Here is a 19,556-nt window from a genome sequence, read left to right as displayed (position 1 = left end):
GGAGAGGGGGAGGGGGAGGGGGAGGGCACAAAGGAAACTAGATAGAGGGTGATGGAGGACAATCTGACTTTGGGTGATGGGTATGCAACAGAATTGAATGACAAGATAACTTGGACATGTTTTCTTTGAATATATGTACCCTGATTTATTGATATCACCCCAATAACATTAATAAAAATTTATTTATAAAAAAAATGTAGCTTTGGTGTGGGACAGGAACTATAGCTTTTACCAAATTCTCAAAACTTTCTCCTTAATAGCCTTCTCCACAGAAAAGAGCTTTCACTGAAGGTTATCCTCTTAATAAAATCTGACTGCAGCATATAATTTGCCAATTCTTTTGTGTATTAAATTAAGGCCACTTTTCAGAAAGTGAAAAGACAATGATGGAATGAGAAAAAATATTACCAAATCACTTACTTATCCAATAAGGGCCCAGTAGCCCAAATATAGAAAGAACCCTAACAGCTCAACAATAAAAAGAGAAATAACCTAATTTAAAAGTAGGCAAAGGATTTGAATGGATGTTTTTTCAAAGACGATTAACAAATGTTCAATAAGTACAAGAAAAGATGTTCAAAACCATTAATCATTGGGGAAAGAAAATCAAAACCACACTGAAATACCACTTCACTCTCAGTGTATGACTAGAATTAAAAAAGAAAACAAACAAACAAAAAAACCCAAAAAAATAACAAGTGTTGGTAAAGATATGGATAAATTGAACCTTCATACATTACTGATGGAGATGTAAAATTGTGGGGCCACAAGAGAAAAACAGTCTGGCAATTCCTCAAAAAGTTAAAGATAGAGTTGCCATATGACCCAGCAATTCCACCCTTAGATATGTGCTCAAGATAATGAAAAACATTTGTTCACAAAAGAACTTGTACACAAATGTATTATAGCAGCATTATTTATAAAAGCCAAAAAGTCAAAACAACCCAAGTATCTATCAACTGATGTAAAGTTAAACAAAATGTGATATATTCTTACAATGGAATATTACTCAGCTCTAAAAAGAAGAATGAATTACTGAACAACAAGGATGAACCTTGACAGTAGACACAAATGTCCACATGTTGTATGATTCCATTTCTATGCAAAGTCCACAGACAGACCGAGAGACAGAAGACCAGTGGTTGCCTTCCGGTAGGGAGAAAAGGGAAATGGGAGGTGTGGAGTTCTTTTTGGGAGAACAGAAATGTTCTGGATTCCCTTAGAGTGGTAACAGTTGCACAACATTGTGAATATACTATGAGCCACTGAACTGCACACCTTTAAATGGTTAAAATGTTGAATGATACATAAGATGAATTTTATCTCAAAAAAAACTGCAACAACAATAACAACAACAACAGAAAAACAAACCCTACCAATTGTCTTTAGCTCTACCCCAGAAACAAAACTAGAATAAAAAAACTGTTTTTAAAAACATCTTTTCCCTTGCCATTGCCAAAGTCAAATATTTTCACATAGGATAAAAAATGGCCTTTTATGTTGGGACCAGCAATCTCTATTGTAACCCTGTTAAAAAGTCAGGCACATTGTAAACCTCAGTGAGTTATTAAAAACATAGAGAAAATAAATATTAGCATGCATTTGCTTAGTGAGTACATTTCTGCAATTTGGGACACATAAAATGACAAGGCATTCATTAAGAGCCTCTCAAATTTATGAGTCTTCTCAAATTTAGAACTTTGGAAGTAGTGGGAGAGAACACGGGTGTGGGAGTCCACATGGCCAGCTTCTGGTCCCCCTGTTTCCTCCAGGAGGGAAAGTTAAGCTGTGGTCATCGAACCATTTCAGAACGCTCTTGAATTTCACACTTTCTTTTGGACTGAAATTATTTACATTTCCATTACACACATTTCCATAATAGTATAGTGCCACAATCTTCACTGTGTGCAATGATCCTACATGGTCCCAAGACGGCTGGCTTTATTTTATTTGTCTTCGTATCACACAGTGTGGAGAGGAGGGGTTTAATTTTCTGAGAGGCTGGTTATAACGTTAAATAATTAACAAGAAATGTCCCAGTAAGATTGTTTGATAACCACGATGCGGTGAAAAACAAAACGTGGGTTTTTTTGAATTAGTTCTCTCTGGACTGTGTGTGCCTCCCCCTCTCTGATGAACTCTTTCATGACTTGGTTCCCAAGCCATAATTTGTGGGGTCTAATGTAAGATAATTATGTGCAGCCCCTTGTTCAGAAATTACTAAGAATTTCCAAAGGGCACAGCAAAGCCATCCACCTAGCTGCTGCACACCTCGCAAAACCAAGTTGGGGAACAGAGTTTATCAGACAGCCACACTCAGCTCTACCATGTCCTTCTTGTGGTTGGAGGTAAGTGGTTTCAACTCCCACAACCTCGCTTTCTTCACCTCCAACACAAGGCTCATCATCCCCCATCTCTTGTTGCTTCCAGGATTATTTTTTTTTAATCTCAAGCTTGAATACTATTGCTTTTAATTTTTCTGCGGGGAAGAGAGCACTTGTGTGTCTTGAATGGGCATAAGTGGCAGGAAAGCCACTTGGATTAAATGGGGGTCCTTCAAAAATTAAGGATGGAGAGGGGGCGCAGAGGGGCTGCTCCTCCTTCAGCTCCGGCCTGACACTTTGCCTCGCTGTTGTGTTTTTATTAGCTTGCATCCTCAGTACATCAGTGGCAAGGGTGATGAAACCGGTGGCAGATTTAACTGCCAGGCAGCTGGGTCACTGTCCCACGGGTCTTGTCATGCTGCGATCTTAAAGTGACCACGGCTGTTTGGGCTGCGGCTTTCCGGAAGACTCCGAGAGAGACCACTGAATAGTTAATCGGTGGAAAAGGGAAGAAAGAGACTGTTGCTTGCAGAAGGCACCGAGAAACGGCTTTGAGAAATCCCAAAGTGGCTGAATATCAAGAACACGTCCCGCTGTGGGCAGCTGTGTGTGCGAAGAGCAGCCTGGGGGCTTAAAATCAAATCTCCAGCTTGGGTTGGTGCCGGTCCCCCGGGGCTTTGACACTGGAGGCTGAAGCCCTAAACACTATAAAATGAAGCAACCCTCAATGCTATCTATGAGGGTTATCCCTTACAGTTATCTTTTCATTGTTAGCAATAGTAACCTCGGTTGAATCATGTGTTCTAAGAAAAAGAGAAAAGCGAAAAGAAGGCTAAGGAGAGAGAAAACAGGATGACTTATTTCACAGGAAAAGTGTGCAGGCCCTTACCTGAAACCGCCTCATGTCCCTCGGGTTTCCTGCTGTTTTCAAACAATTCTGATTGCACTTGAGGAAAAATTTTAAAAAGAATCTGTGAAAAGAAAGCAATGGGTTACATCTTTAAGTAAACATTTTTAAAGAGAGACTATCCATCCCTGCCTTCTATTCGATTTGATTTGGAAGTGATTGTGTTTCAGGTCTGGGGAATTTCAGCTGGCCCTGCCTGGGGAGGAGTGTTGCTGACCCTCTGCAATTTGCAGTTTGGGATGTTTTTAGTCACAAGTCAGCTCCATCACTACAGAGGACTGTGAAGCGGTTCACAAGCTGGGTTCTGGTCTGTATACCCGCCCCCAAGTTCCCAAGGTACTCTCTCTCCAAAAAAAAAAAAAAAAAAAAGGCTTCAAAAATAGCAATTACTCCTACAGTACAAAAATGTCTTGCTCCAGGGTTAAAAAAGGAACAACTTAGCCCAGAATCCCAGGGCTCCTCACATATGTGGCTTTCCGCTGGCCACACACCTCTCTGCTCACACATCTCACACATACGCCCTCACACATAAAGGGGCCTGATATTTTCAACTGACGTATATATAAAAATCAGACAATGTTATGTTACTATCCAAAGACAGAGTCAGTCTGTGCAGGGTACACACTGGGGGAGTATGATTAATAACAAGTGTAAATGTCCTTTCAGACCTTCTACAGATTAACCAGAAAATATGAAAAGGCACACAATAACAGTCTGAGGTCATCGTTCATAAGGCATATTTTTTTAAGCCGATATGCTCCTAAATGAACTATTTGTGCAATTTAAAAACTGGCATCTTGAATCAGACAAGTATATCCACCAGGGTAAAAGGGCAGAAGTGGCTTTTTCAGCCATTTATGTATTTCATGTTTGGAATTTTGTTTAAAAATACAATAAGTTTTTCATTTATTTTACTTGCAGAGTCCTTTCCCTTAAAAAAAAAATCCTGCTTTTGCAGTGTTAAAGTCCCAGGTGAGCGAGGCCTATTTCCCTTTCTGTTACTATGACAACGAAATTTTACGCAGTCCCAAAGTCCCTTCACAACTCTCACATCCATGCCTTGAATTAGAACTTTAAAGGAAAAGATATACATTTTCTGCAGGATTTACCAACAAAATTAAGTAAAAATCAACATTGTTTCCAAAAATTCTATTTTAAACCAATGGTTGGTGACACGTTCTCATGCCAACCTTCTGTTTTTTGTTTTTTGGGTTTTTTTTTTTAATTTTTTAAAAATCACACAAAAGAATTAGAGAATGTTCCAATTGGTGGTATTTTGCACTTAAAGAAAAACCTGATAAAAAGATAAACAGTAAATGCTAAAGGAGGAGAGAATAGGAATTGCACTCTTCAGGGCGTTATTTTTTGGGAAAGTGTTGTTTTATTTATTTATTTTTCAGGATTTGAATCTCTTTTCCTCTAGAGTTGCTAAAAGTATTTGGTCAAGTGTTCCTGATCCCATCTCATGAATAAGGTTGGTGTGAATTTAGAGGTAACAGCTAAACATTTTTTCATTATTTTATAACATCTGCTTTTCACATCTCTCATCCCATCTTTTGTGAAGCGGGCAGTGTCCACCGAGTGACCTGCAGGATGACAAGGCAGAGAGGATGCCCCACAATCCTGTCCTGGTGCTCAGAGTCAGGCACTCAGCCTGCCCCTCACTGCACAGGGCGGGAGATGTCTACCCAGAGCCGGCGGAGCACGGTACAACCAGAGCTGCTTTTATTTAAGAAAAAATGGAGCAGCATCCAAACATGTTGTTTTTTTAAGGGAAACAGTCTTCCATTTGTGCATTCACAGAAAAGTCATCCACGGGCACAGAAAATGTACTGAGGTGCTCTCTTGACAGACTTGAAACTCGCCTGCTTCTCTCTTGGGCCCCTCTGCAAACAATAGCCCTCACCCCCACACCACATTGCCCTCCAACACCCCCATCAGTGATTTACCTCTCCCCTCCTATATCTTCTCCCCCCCCAAAAAAAAAATCAAATCAATTGCTTTTTCTCACTAACTCACTCTTTGATTTCGGGAAAGTTTTCCCACAACTGGCCTCTTATAATGCATTCTGTGTATGTTACACTTCCTTTTCCCCATCCCACCCATCCTCCAAAATGTATCTGGTGAAAACATTAATGTTTATAAAGGCATTATTATAGGAATGAGGCAGTGGGTTGGAAAAGTGAAAAGGAGATAAATGTTTACATAAAATCAAATTGATGTAGGGAAACAAGGGGCTTGCTGAAAGGCTTTATGCATTTTTAAATTAGGACTCTTAACAGTTCTTAGGGTGGAAGACGCCCTGTTCTGACTGGTCTGTTGGCCTGAGCATGCAATCCACACAGCTCCTGCACACTAAGCTAGAACATTCTGTTCGCAAAGGTTAAGAGAGGGGTGGAAGAGGGAGGGAGCAGGGGAAGAAAGAGAGAGAATTCTCTTATATTGTACTTTCTAAAAGAGACATAACTATTTCTATTTCTAAATGGCCAGCACCAAAAATTACGACCTGGATATTTTATGTGGACTTAAACATTAACTTAAAAAAAATGCGGGGCTTACTGACATCTCCAATTTTTTCTTCTTTCTTTTTACTGAAGTCTTCCACCTCCCTCCCAGCACCCCTTCACGAATCATGCTCAGGGGTTTGGTATGGAACCCTTCACTAACCAAACCAGCCATTAACCACAGGATAACTTAGAGGGAACAAATCCCCTGTGTCTAGATTCCCTCCAAAGTCAGAGCTGCTTGGAAAATGTCAGCTCTCTGTACTCAGAAATGGGAAACCAAAATGAATTAGAAGATTCAGACCAAATGTGCAGATTCTCATCAGAATGGAAATTGTTTTCACTTCCCCCAAACAATGTTGACTACATAAATATTATACCCACTTAGCATGGGACACCTTGTAGGCCTCTGATCTCATTCCTCAAGAGTAAATGCTAACAACACAGGTTTGTCCTTGTTTTATCGGTAAAGAGGAATAGAGAAGTGGGATCAAAATGTGAACTAAAGTGAACTATAATTGAAAAAAAAGAAAAAGAACCAGAAAAAAAAAGTGAATTCAAACCCTCAAATTTTAATCTGCTTCCTAGGTCAACTAAGGCAACAGAGTGCACCAAAGGGCATTCCTTCACTCCACAAATATTCATTAAATGCTGGCAGTGGGCTAGTCTTGATCTGCTATCAACAAACTTTGTAACCAAGTTACCTCACTTTGCTGCGCCTCGGTTTCTTCAAATGTTAAGAAGGTTTAACTGGATTACTCTTAGGGTTCCTTCCAACATTTATATTCTATGATGGCTAAGAAAAATACATAGAATGGAAACCTTCCAGAAAGGGCTAAATTGGGGGAAGAAACCACTGAAAACAGGAAGATCATGACTTATTGAAGCCCGAGTGAAGGTGGCTGCAGGGGTCTTCCTAGAGATCGGCCAAACCCCCCAACCTGAGACTGAGAGGAAAATAAGCAAGGATGGCTGATGAGTAGAAAATGGGAGCGTCTTGGCTGATGCCTTGGCCAGAGCTGCTGATATAGTGAGGTTGACGAGCAGATCATCAAGCAAGATGCACCTTTCCTTTAGTGTCCTTTCCTTATGCTTCCAAGACAGGTGAAGGTGACTCAAGAATGTCTGAGATCAGAGCCCAATGTCACAGATCAAAGCCATCTCTGCTCACCAGGCTGTGTGTTCCAGCAGCTGAAGGGGTCAAGGGTCACAGAGGGCAGGGGACGAAGATTAGCTCAAGGCCAACTCTGCGCCATGCTCCCAGCTATGTTCTTGATATACATTGCCTCATTTATTTCCCACAGCTTTATGAGTGACAAATCATCTCACAGCTAGAAAAAAACAAAGGCACCAAGAATATATAAATTTGACCGAGATCACACAGCTCATAAGTGACAGAAACAAAAAATTAAACCTGGGCCTTTCTAGTAACACATTCCATCTGGCATGCTATGTTTTGTGCACCAGTTAGAATGTGGTGATGGTTGCAAAACTTTGTGAATATACTATAAACCACTGAACTATACAGTTGGAATGGGTGAACTTTATGCTAAGTAAATAGCATTTCAGGATAGCCGTTTTAAAAAGAAACTTAAGAAAACACAGTCTGAAAAAGGCAAAAACAACAACAAAACCACAAAGGGGTCTGGTTTTTGAAGATTGAGAGGACTATGGCACCCCAAGAGGATGCATTAGGTCAAAAATAGTGGCACAGAAGTGAATGCCACTACTGAAAACCCCTGGTGAGCTCATTTACCAGTATTTATTCATTTGATCAATTATTATTATTATTATTATTATTATTTGTATTTTTCTGAAGCTGGAAACGGGAGGCAGTCAGACAGACTCCCTCATGTGCCAGACCGGGATCCACCTGGTACGCCCACCAGAGGGCAATGCTCTGCCCATCCCAGGCGTTGCTCTGTTGCGACCAGAGCCACTCTAGCGCCTGGGGCAGAGGCCATGGAGCCATCCCCAGCGCCCAGGCCATCTTTTGCTCCAATGGAGCCTTGGTTGAGGGAGGGGAAGAGAGAGACAGAGAGGAAGGAGAGGGGGAGGGGCGAAGGAGCAGATGGGCACCTCTCCTGTGTGCCCTGGCCGGGAATTGAACCCGGGACTTCTGCATGCCAGGCCAATGCTCTACCACTGAGCCAACCGGCCAGGGCCGTGATCAATTATTAAGTAAGCAGTACTTAACACAAATTTTCAGGCATGCCGTCAAACAAGATGGACAAGATCCTTGCCCTCATGGAGCACACAACCAAACTATTCAAAATAAGTTTCTTCAGATTCTGAAATGAGTCAGGAGACCTCTGAATATGGGTCTGAATACAATCCCAGGGCTTACCTAGGACCCAAGAAATCTCTTTCCCTCCCAAACCACTGGACTATCGGAACACTCAGCCCTGGTTAGGAATAGAACAAGAGCTCCAAAGTGGCTCTAGACATGTGCTGAGCCCACCCCCAATAGAGACAGAGATTCAGACTAGAGGTAGCAATAGTGTGCAGAGCTAAGGGCACAAAGAAGTGTAAATCACAGAAAGGCGCCTACTTAATATTCATGCCAGATTCTAAGATTATACCCAATAACCTGACTAGTACAAAACCCAGCACATCATAATATTTCTCCAGCTATGTGGAAGAAGCCATTCAATTTACCTCTATTTTGAAGTCTAAAATCCTTCTTTAAAAATTGTAATGCAAAACAGTGGAAGGTGCAAAAGCTTCTTTTAACGAAAAGATGAGACGAGGATGAATATCTAAAGAGTGTGAACTTGGCACCAGTAACAGCTACCATTTTGCAGAGCCTTACTTTGTGCAAAATAATTTATGAAGTCTCTTTCATTTTGAAAGTTATCCCCTTTTAAAAATCTAATTCTGCCTACTCTGGGAACATGTATACACCATGTGGATCAGAACGCCATCACACACACACACACACACACACACACACTCTCTCTCTCTCTCTCTCTCTCTCTCTCTCTCTCTCCAAAGGCTAAGTGCAGTTTGCTGTATCTGGTTCTCTCCTTGCCACAGTGGCCACGTAAGTGGGCAGGACCCCTGAAGTCAGAGCCACAGACAGGATTGATATAGCCTCACAAACCATGAAGGTGCTGAAAGGTCTATGTGCATTGATTTTTAAGGAAAACACAATTTATCTGGATTAACTACTAAACATGCTTTTCCAGAGTCCTATAAACTAAAAGGCAATTGACTTCCACTGTTTGGGACTGCTTCTGAAAACAAGGTAACCCCTTTCCTTTAAAACACTTTCCTATGATTTCTACCCAGTGTAGGGATAGGTTGAATCACAAAATCATATTTGAAAGAGATAGGCAGATACCTCTCTTCTCCTAAGGCCCTCTCAAGCTTACCTCTTTCGGGGAATTGGGCAGAGTGAGAGGCTGTGCCAGAGGGACACACCCAAAGGGCCATTTTCTTACTCTGAGAATGACCTGAGTGGCAGCTCACTCTGCTCTATATGGTAGGAAAACCCCTAAGCAATTGCTTTCCACTTCACACCAGTGAAACACACAATGATAATGTTCTAGCTATAATCTAGGGCCGCACTGTAATATCCTCTTTGAAGCTTCCAGCAACAAAGAACATGTTTTCTTTCCCCCAAAACCTCCAACAAAACCCAAACCCGGGCAACCAAAGTAAGGTGATGAGCAGCAGTGGGCCCGCCTTGGCCTGAACATGACTTGCCCTTGAGAAATTTGTTGATGGTTTGGATGTCAGCCCAGGTGAGAAAAGGCTTTGACTGGCATTGGCCAATTGGCTCAGTGGATGGAGCATTGGCCTAGCATGTGGCATTCTGGGTTTGATCCCGGTAAGGGGACACGTGAGAAGTAAACATCTGCTTCTTACCTTCTTCCTCTCCCCTTTCTCTCTCTCTTTTTCTCCCCATAGGCAGTGGCTCATTCAAGCCCCAGGCACTGAGGATAGCTTGTTGGTCTGAGCATTGAACCCAGGCACTGAGGATAGCTTGGTTGGTCTGAGCACCAGCTCCAGCACTAAGAATACCTTGGCTGACTTGAGCATCAACACTGGACAGAGCTGCCAGGTGGACCTTGGTCAGGGCACATGCAGAAGCATGTCTCTCTATCTCTTCTCCTCTCCTCTCATAGAAAGAAGGAAAGAGAGGGAGAGAGAGAGAGAGAGAGAAAGGAAGGAAGGAAGGAAGGAAGGAAGGAAGGAAGGAAGGAAGGAAGGAAAGAAGGAAGGAAGGAAGGAAGGAAGGAAGGAAGGAAGGAAGGAAGGAAGGAAGGAAGGAAGGGAGGGGAGGGAGGGGAGGAGGAGAAGGGAAATGAAAAGGAGGGAGGGGAGGGGAAGGGAAAGGAGGGGAGGGGAAGGGAAGGGAAGGGAGGGGAGGGGAGGGGAGGGAAGGGAAGGGAAGGGAAGGGAAGGGAAGGGAAGGGAAGGGAAGGGAAGGGAAGGGAAGGGAAGAGTGGGCCTGAGAATCTCACTCAAGTCCACAAATTTAAAGAGACCCTGGGAAGTCAAACTCTCCATTTGCTCTTGTCATGCCCTACAGACTTGACAACAGGCATCTGAGAATGCTTAGCACTTGAGATCTGCTTGATAAGATGGCAGCCAGCACAAAGATTTGAGAAGATCCATGGAAAGGAGGGATGACTAAAAATCTTTGACTGAGTGGCTTCTTTAAGCTTACATCAAATACTCCTTTTTATAAGCTAATTTGCTGTGTAATCCATTTATTTATACAACCCCTTAAAAGTAAATATAAATACATAAACAGAGTAAGTATAGAATCTTCTATCTCTACAGATGTTCCTATGGAAGGGTCATTTAACATTAATGTTTATTAACTAGACTATTTCAATAAAATCCCATTTCAGATCCAAAAAATTTAAGTTCAAAGAATTTTTCTAGCAATTAACTTTCTTACTTCCAACTGTGTTCAACCTCCCTAACTGACCCTAGCTGAAGGACTAATTATGATGATAGTTATAATAATATTAATAAATAAATAGCCATATTTATTAACCACATATTATTTGCTATGAATGTTTTCATTTGATCCCACCAACTCTGAGAGTAGAAGCATTAACATTCCCATTTTACAGGGGAGGAGAACAAGGCTCAGAGAGGACATACTTGCCCAAAGTCAAACAACTCGTGAGAGGAAGGGCTAAGAGGGACTCTGGCTGCTGCGCCAGCAGGAGTAGAGCAGAGCTTCTTTTGAAGGCGAGGTGGGACACACTGCCAAGCAGCCCCTCATTTCAGAAGGCTAGGTGCTTATGGACCTACAGGGGGCTCCCAGGTGTCCTGCATCTTACTCTCTGGAAGTGAGATTGGAGTCATTCTGCATGTTACAAAACAAAACAAACCAGCAAACAAAAAATGGCTTTCATTCATATCAGAGACTGCATTCTCTAAAAATTCTGTGGCCATTTTGGAGTGTGCAGAGGAAGATAAACAAGTCTAGCAGATACTCAGAAAACAAGATAGCTCAAGAACCCACATGGTGCAAAGATGGCACACACCAGATAGCTGCAGCCCTCTGCAGAAGGAATGTAGAAAACTGCTCGAGTGTGTGAGGAAGGTTTATTCTCATAAAGAAAGAAAGAAAGAAAAGAAAAGAAAAGGAAAGGAAAGGAAAGGAAAGGAAAGGAAAGGAAAGGAAAGGAAAGGAAAGGAAAGGAAAGGAAAGGAAAGGAAAGAAAGGGGAAAAAAAGCCTGAAGTCAAATGTGTAACACAAATTGAATTAAATCTTGGAAAACATTTTTTTAGGTGAGAGGAGGGGAGATAGTGAGTCAGACTCCCTCCAGCATGCACTACAACGAGGATTCACCCAGCAACCCCATCTAAAGCAGATGTTTGAGTACCAAGCTATTTTTAGCACTGCAGGCTGATGCACTTCAATGGAGCTGTCTTCAGTACCTGGGGCCACACTCAAACCAACTGAGCCACTGGCTGCAGGAGGGGAAGAGGCAGAGAAAGAAAAGAGGGAGTTGGGGAGAAGCAGTTGGTCATTTCTCCTGTGTGCTCTGACTGGGAATTGAACCTGGGACGTCCATATGCCGGGCCAATGCTTTATCTACTGAGCCACTAGCCAGGGCCAGAAAACATTTTTTGAGAATCAAGTTAACCAAGCGAAATTTTGAAAGTGTTACTTGGGATGGAGGAGAATCTCCTACATTGGAACTGTTTAAATAGACCATCAAGTTAATTCCTTTCATTACAAATCATTTCAGTCTTTGGGGTGTTCCTTTCAGGCCATTTCCACATGATGTCAACTCTTCTATAATTATTATTGTTTTTTGCTTGCTTAATATTTATTGTGAAAATTAGGGACCTTTACTTCTTCCTATGTAACAAGATTTTCTATGCCAGTGGTGAGGAATAGTTATCTATGCTAAGTGTTAGTGTAAACACCAGCACCTAGTAAGTTAGCTCCTTCTCCTTTCACCAGACATGCTTATGCCCTCCCTTGAATTAATCCCTTTACACACACACACACACACACACACACACACATTTTATTTATTTTATTTTACTTTTTGTATTTTTCTGAAGTGAGAAGCGGGAAGGCAGAGAGACAGACTCCCACATGCACCCAACCAGGATCCACCCTGCATGCCCATTAGGGGGTGATGCTCACCCATCTGGGGCATTGCTCCATTGCAATTAGAGTTATTCTAGCACCTGAGGCGGAGGCCATGGAGCCATCCTCAGTGCCCAGGCCAACTTTGCTCCAATGGAGCCTTGGCTGCGGAAAGGGAAGAGAGATAGAGAGAAAGTAGAGAGGGAAGGGTAGAGAAACAGATGGGCACTTCTCCTGTGTGCCCTGGCCAGGAATTGAACCTGGGACTTCCATACGCTAGGCTAGCCAGCCAGGGCTCACACACATATTTTGAAATGGCCATTTTCTATACAAAATTACCAGAGACGTTCTTGCTTTGCATTCTTATCTCTCCAGTATTTATAAATATTCCACTTGAAGATCTTCCCTTAATTTTTAGGAAGAGATAGAAAAGAAACCTGTAATTAATCTATCACAACAGATTGCAGGAATAGAACAAAAAGAAAAGAACAAAAATATAGTGGGTCAAAATCCTCATCACTATTTTCAGTAAACAATGGTCAGGCAAGAGATCAGAGCTCCATGCACTCAACTCCAGTTCCTAACTGGCAACAGGCCATTTTCTATTCGGCATTCACACCAATCACAAGCTCCTGGAAGTTTGGCAATAGTGTCTTCATTACCAAACACACTGCTTGGGGGGTAGGATCTGCTGTATCCATTCAGGCACTGGGAGAGAGCGACTCCCACATTGTGCAATATGACTCTGTATGGTTAGACTTCATTTCCCAGCCATTTCATGATTTCTTTTGGAGGGAATGTCTCCCATAGTTCAAGTGGCGAGCCACCAACTGTACACAGTTGCCAAAACAAGGCAGCCACATTGATTCTCCACTTTTTTCTGACCAGTAGCACACTATAGTTTCTGTGAACCTGGGGTTATAGGTTGGATTTTTTCTTCTATATTCAGACATATCTTCACTCCTCTGAATTCCATTACTTGGCACCATGAGGCTTGCAGGGAAAAATACCTCTATGGAAAAGTCCTTGTTTTTGCACTTGAATGTAAATCTGACACCGTTAGTAAAAATAATAATTGAACTGTTTGAGCCGAACTTGGAATGAAAGAACACAAAGAGCATGTTCATAATTCCAATGGTTCTCACAAAATGTCTTTACAGACTCTTTGCAATGTGCACACTTACATCATTTTCTTTTTTCTCGGTTTATAAACCGTATCCTCTTTTTCACAGTATCCCTTCCTCTTCTCACCAAGAAAAGGAAGAAAGACTGAGTGAAGCTGAACATGTTACAGACGGAGTTTAGGAAACATCTTGCAGTGAGACTTCAGAATGACAATACAAATCTATTTCCCTTTCTAATGCCATGACTACTCGGGTGAAGGAGAGAAATGAAGTTATTAGCCTGCCATCAGCTTAATGGGTCCTTACCGTCCTATTTCCTTAGTGCCCCTTCTCCCCTTCTGTCGCCTTCCCCTCCCCCTCCAGCACAGGCCCTCCCCCCAAGCTCATCTATGCTAGGCTGAGCAGTGAACACCAATTACACCAAGAGCCCTTTGCTGCTGCCTGGTCCGCTGGTTTTAGTGTTTTGCCAGATGGTTGAGGCCAATGTGTAAAAACTCTCTACCCTACCATTAATTCATAACTCGGTAATAACTTTCCCACAGCTCCAGGAAATTGAAATGAAGTGCAAATGTGAATATTTGGAAAGGTAATCAAGGTTGGACAACTCTTTTGCACCTGCTAGAATAGATACCAGTCAGACAAAAAGGGACCCCCTCCTCACACAGGCTGGATGCTACTTTCCCGAGACTAAGGCCAACTGACTCAACTAGCAATGTTGGATAATGTGGTGGACAATGTTCAGAGTTTGGGATCCTCCTATCATAACTTTCTCTCTGAAGTTTTCCACCTTATCCTGATTGCACCTATGGGTCCATTCACTAGTGACCTTGAGTCTGAGCATCTATGCAATACTATATTCTTAGGACAGAGTTGTAGATTAGCAGATGAGTGCATTCTTTTGCTAAGACAGGACATCATCCAATGTTTGTTAGCATCATTAAACTAAAACTGACTTTTCACCTGCTCCCATACCATATGCAGCTGCAAATTTTTAAATTAAACTATGAAGCCATGCATAAATTTACATATATTACAGACTAGCCTCTCCATTTAACATGCAAATGTACTCCAATGTTTCAGAACACCTTCTGTCGCTAATTAATTTGCTGAATTATAATTAGACTAATCCTGCATAATTAATAAGCACAGATTTTTTTTAATTTCTAAGCAGCTTGAGGAGATCATTCACTTCCTTCTATAAACTGCTAAGTAAGTGTTAAAAAAAAATCTGGAAAGAACATGTGTGAAAAGGTATGTTTGATGTCGCATACAAACTCAAACTAGCGTGGAAGATATAGAAGTCAGTGTTGATAAAGGTACATGTTTGAAGCCAACATTCAAACAATAAAAAAGCATTGCATTCAGAGGTTGGGGACTAATTCTCCCTTTGTCTCCTTGTGTATAAAATTTTATTCTTTGCCTTCTATCTGTGGGATCTTCTAAGATCACAGAGGCGGGCGAGGATTAAAGTAACCGTATGTTGTATTAGGAGAGATAATGATATTAACACTCCACCATATATCAAAACACTCTGTGCATGCTGGGTTGCGTATAAGCCCCTTTGATGGTATTTGGAATCATTTTCATTTTGGCTGCCAAAAACACCCGAGATGCATCTAGTGGAAACAATTAAGTTCCATTAGTACTGTATCCTTTCAGTAATGATTACAATGAAGGGACCCTCTTTAAAGCTGAAGAGTCGTCTCAGTGGAACACATGCATCTGTGTGCTTGAAAATGTGCAACTATATAGACTGACAACTGAGCACAAAGCTAGCTGGATTTTGACCCAAAATATAAACGAGGCTTAGGAGAGCTCAAGGTACAGGTACAGATGACTTGTTAGAAAATTCTAAATATAGCGGGAATCTGGAAGGTCAAGATAAGTTTAATAGATAGTCATGTAAATTGAGGACAAATCTGGAAAGAGGAAGTGGGGAAGGCATGTTCTGGGAGGGAACATGCTTAAACTTTCAGAGAGAGGAGAAGTAATTTTAGAGAAAATGCTGAGTTCCTTGGCCCTTCCTCTCAGCAGAGTCACTAAGCTCAGTGGCCAAGAGAGTGTTAGGCCAGAAGCGGAGAGCCGGCTGAAACGTGCCTGGCTTCCTATCGCTGCGGCTTAGTTTTTTATAGTGATTCTATACACAACAGGAACTTCTGAAGAATAGGAAATGATTTTCCCAGGTTCATTGCTATGGCAAATATACCTTCTTACTACTGGCCAGCACTATATATAATGTCTAGACAAAGCTGAGACATAAGCTAGCTTGGGAGTTGAGAAAAAAGCTAAAAAGATCCCTAGCACCTCAGAGGTTTGTCCATAGTCAGAAGCAGTGGCCAGGGAGCCAAACCGAAGGGCAGCTTCTGCTTCTGCCTTGAGCGAGGTTCACCCTAGATCCCTCTTTTTCTCCTCATCTGGAAGGAGAACCCAAAACAGCTACCCCATGGGGCCATTGCAGTGACTGACAAGAGTGAGAAAAATATTTTGAAAGCACCTGGAAAAAGGTGCAACAATTTTTCTGAGCCAAGCCATACTACTACTTGAAGGGTTTGGAAAGGTATGATATTCGGACAGCCGTTCTGAATCAAACCATAGCCTTTGCCTTCAGTCTCCATCTGAAGAGATTAAATGGGTTCAGGAAGATTTTTTAAAGCCTAAAAGAAAGGGAGCTTTCTGTGCCTTTTGTAGTTACTCAGAAGGAACATAACAGTTGCAATCGTACTAATAAGAGGCTAAAGTTAATATCTTCAAATATATATATATGAATGGCCATGAAAATCTTTGATAATATCTTCACTCTTCAAAAAAGATCACTCTAATGTTTTGTGCTTATCTTTTAGACCCTCCCCCATATTCCATCTTTTTAAAAAATTGTTTTATTTATTGATTTTTAGAGAGAGGAGAGGGAGAAAGAGAAAGGGGTGGGGAGGAGCCAGAAGCATCAACTCGTAGTTGCTTCTTGTATTTGCCTTGACCAGGCAAGCCTGGGGTTTCAAACAGGCAACCTCAGTTTTCCAGATTGACACTTTATCCACTGCGCCACCACAGGTCAAGCATCCATCCTGAATGGTTATAATAGGAAACCTTATTTCTCAACAGTCAAGGAATGTGTGTGGGTCTCTTCTAAAGCAATAAATGGCCTAAAGTTTGAACTCAGAGTGGAAGAGAGGCTCTTCCCCTGTCTCCCACAGAGTTCTGGGTGAGCCCCCTCATGCTATCTGAAGCAGAGCTTGGAGATGGACAGAGCCAGACCACTCACCAGGCAAATCGCATGTAGTGACAGGCAAGTGGTTTGCTTTAGATTTGGGTTTTGGGATGTTTTTGTTTTGGGATATTTCCTTCAACTTTGCCCAGCCAATTTCAAAATCTGTGCCAGGGAGAGACAGTAGAGAAGAAGCAAGTATGATCCATGTGGCCAGGCTTTTGAGAAACTCCTGACAAGTTATTAGAAAGAAAGATGAATGACTGTACATTTAGACACCAAGGTATAAAGCAATTAGTTAACACATCCACATCTTTGGCTAATGGGTGTTCTTCTCATCTGTGCATTCCAGGAAATTTCATTGGGGGGGGGGCAGGAAGATTTTCCTCCATAAACATTTTAGTTTATACTTGTGATTCATTCTCTCTCCTTCCTTTCTCTTCTCTCATCTCTCTCTCTCCAGTTCCCAAGTTCAATCAAGATGGTATGTTGTGCTTTTTAATGGCTTCATAGAAGTGGATGGGGGGAGGTGAACTGGGAAGAAGGGATTACTGGAGAAAAGAAAGCAAAATGATAGTGACATCAAAGCTCTGTCTCGTCTAGAAAAGTGCCACAGCCTGCCTCCACTCCAGCCATGAAGACCCATGTTCACAGCTAATGTAATCTTCATGCCAGAAAAGGAAAAGAGAAAGAACGTGTAACCTGACAGGTAGCAGGTGGTACATATGGAATTATCATTGGCTATTAACACCAGGTCGGGTATCGTATTAGCCATTTTCAGACTGCATTGCCAAACCCACATAAAAACTTAAAACCAGGTATTTCAATATTCTGTGTCTGCCTTAGCAAAATAGATTTTCTCATAGATTTTCTTATATTACCCATAGTAAAGTCAGCCAGCTTTCATTAGAATTATTTTAAACTTTTTTTTTCTTTTTTACTTAAAGGAAAAACTAAACCTAGTTGATACAAAAGAGAAACTGGGACAAAAATCAGGTCAAGAATTTGATACAAAAGGCATTCAGATAAGGCTAATAATATTCCAGGGTGTTGTCAGTTTAGCATACTATGATTATATTAGCCTAATCTTAACCCAACCCCTGTAATCTACATGAGGTTCGAGGAATCATTATTTCCAATTTTCCTTTTAGTTCAAACTTCATTGATTCTAACGCCTCTCTTAATTCCACAGGAATCACTAACTTTTTGAAGATTCCCAAATCTTTTTATCAAGGATGGAACCTTTCTTTTAAATGCCCTTAAGAGATGTTTTGTCTGTTCCCTTTTCTTCATTGTTTAATACCACTGCATTTTTACTCCATCTGGCCATCTCACAGAGACCACTTATTAATCAGTGCTCACTTCGCCTATGAGTAGATAACCAGAACTTCTTCTCTCATTTTCTCTCTAAAAAAACTGAGGCTCCGAAAAAACAAGTCTCATGATGGACCCAGGACCCTTCTAGACCCAAGCAATGTCCAGTGAGAACAAAAACAGTTCCTGGGCCCTACTTCTGTGCCACCCTATATTTCTAATCTTCCTCTTCCAAACCACATCACATTGCCGCTCAGAAATATTCTCGATTACTAAAACAAGGTGAAATTGAGTCACTTTCTTTTAAAAATAAAGGCTAAGGCCCTGGCCGGTTGGCTCAGTGGTAGAGCGTCAGCCTGGCGTGCAGGAGTCCCAGGTTCGATTCCTGGCCAGGGCACACAGGAGAAGTGCCCATTTGCTTCTCCACCCCTCCCCCTCTCCTTCCTCTCTGTCTCTCTCTTCCCTCCCACATCCAAGGCTCCATTGGAGCAAAGTTGGCCCTGGAGCTGAGGATGGCTCTGTGGCCTCTGCCTCAGGTGCTAGAATGGCTCTGGCTGCAACAGAGCGATGCCCCCAATGGGCAGAGCATCGCCCTCTGGTGGGCATGCCGGGTGGATCCTGGTTGGGCGCATGCGGGAGTCTGTCTAACTGCCTCCCCGTTTCCAACTTCAGGAAAATACAAAAATAAATAAATAAATAAATAAATAAATAAATAAATAAATAAATAAATAAAATAAAAATGAAGGCTAAGCATAAACCCCCCACACCCCATTTGAGTTACTGAGATTTCTCACCCCAAGTTCAAATAGAGGCTAACTGTGAATGGGGTAGATTCATGTGATGGCCATGCGTCAGCTCCAGTTTGCTTAAAACAAGATCCTGACTTTTAAAGTTTCAAAAGTCTTTGACTGAGCTTAGCTGAGCTCCAGCTTTCCAAATAACATCCAAACAAATGAGTATTTTTTTCTTCTCTATTTAACTTGGTTTTATGTTACACAGAGTTGTACTAGTTCAGGCCATTTCTAAAGATGAAGGCTGATTTTAGGTGCTTCATTCCTGCTCTCCATTAAATGAGAGCTATTCTTAAAGCCTGGTGCAGAATAAGTGCTTACACAGCACATCCTCTTGAGACCACATCGTCAGGATGGCTCAAATAAAGAAAACCGTTGTTGACAAAAAGATTGTGGAAATATTTGTATCTACAAGGATCCTAAATTTTAAAATAGTCCAACCACTCATTTCCTTTGCCAGAACAGATATTATTATTGTGTACACACACACACACACACACACGACACAGAGCAACACAAAAAATATAAGTTCCCTTTGGTTCCCAAAACTCAGCTGAGACTTTTACTGCCCTTGGATGTCTCACCTTCCAAAATGCCTTTGAAAGAAGTGCTGATAAACTAACTGAACCATCGCAAGTTTTTGTTGGGAGTGCAGCAGAGAATTATACAAATGAGTAAAAATTTAATATCGTGAGGAAAAAGAAAGGCCTGGATAATCAACACGCTCAGTATCGGATAATCTGTCTCTACTTGGTTTTACTCAAATGATCTTTCCCTGCTCTGAAGGTTACAATTGGGTCCATGGTTTCTCCATATGC

At 41.7% G+C, this 19,556-nt stretch overlaps 1 protein-coding gene across 1 annotated transcript in view; it reads right to left on the bottom strand.

The window, feature by feature from the left end:
- The window catches only part of EBF2 (EBF transcription factor 2), a 218,835-nt gene that overhangs the window by 74,866 nt on the left and 124,413 nt on the right, over positions 1 to 19,556 (bottom strand). The window contains exon 7 of the mRNA XM_066267085.1: positions 3,214 to 3,295. Coding sequence (XP_066123182.1) covers positions 3,214 to 3,295 — 82 coding nt within the window. The remainder of the gene's footprint in view (positions 1 to 3,213; positions 3,296 to 19,556) is intronic.

The sequence above is a fragment of the Saccopteryx bilineata genome, chromosome 1, assembly GCF_036850765.1.
Source record: "Saccopteryx bilineata isolate mSacBil1 chromosome 1, mSacBil1_pri_phased_curated, whole genome shotgun sequence".
NCBI lineage: Eukaryota > Metazoa > Chordata > Mammalia > Chiroptera > Emballonuridae > Saccopteryx > Saccopteryx bilineata.
Note: the sequence above shows the minus strand (reverse complement) of the source record. Positions and strands in the feature narration are given on the sequence as shown.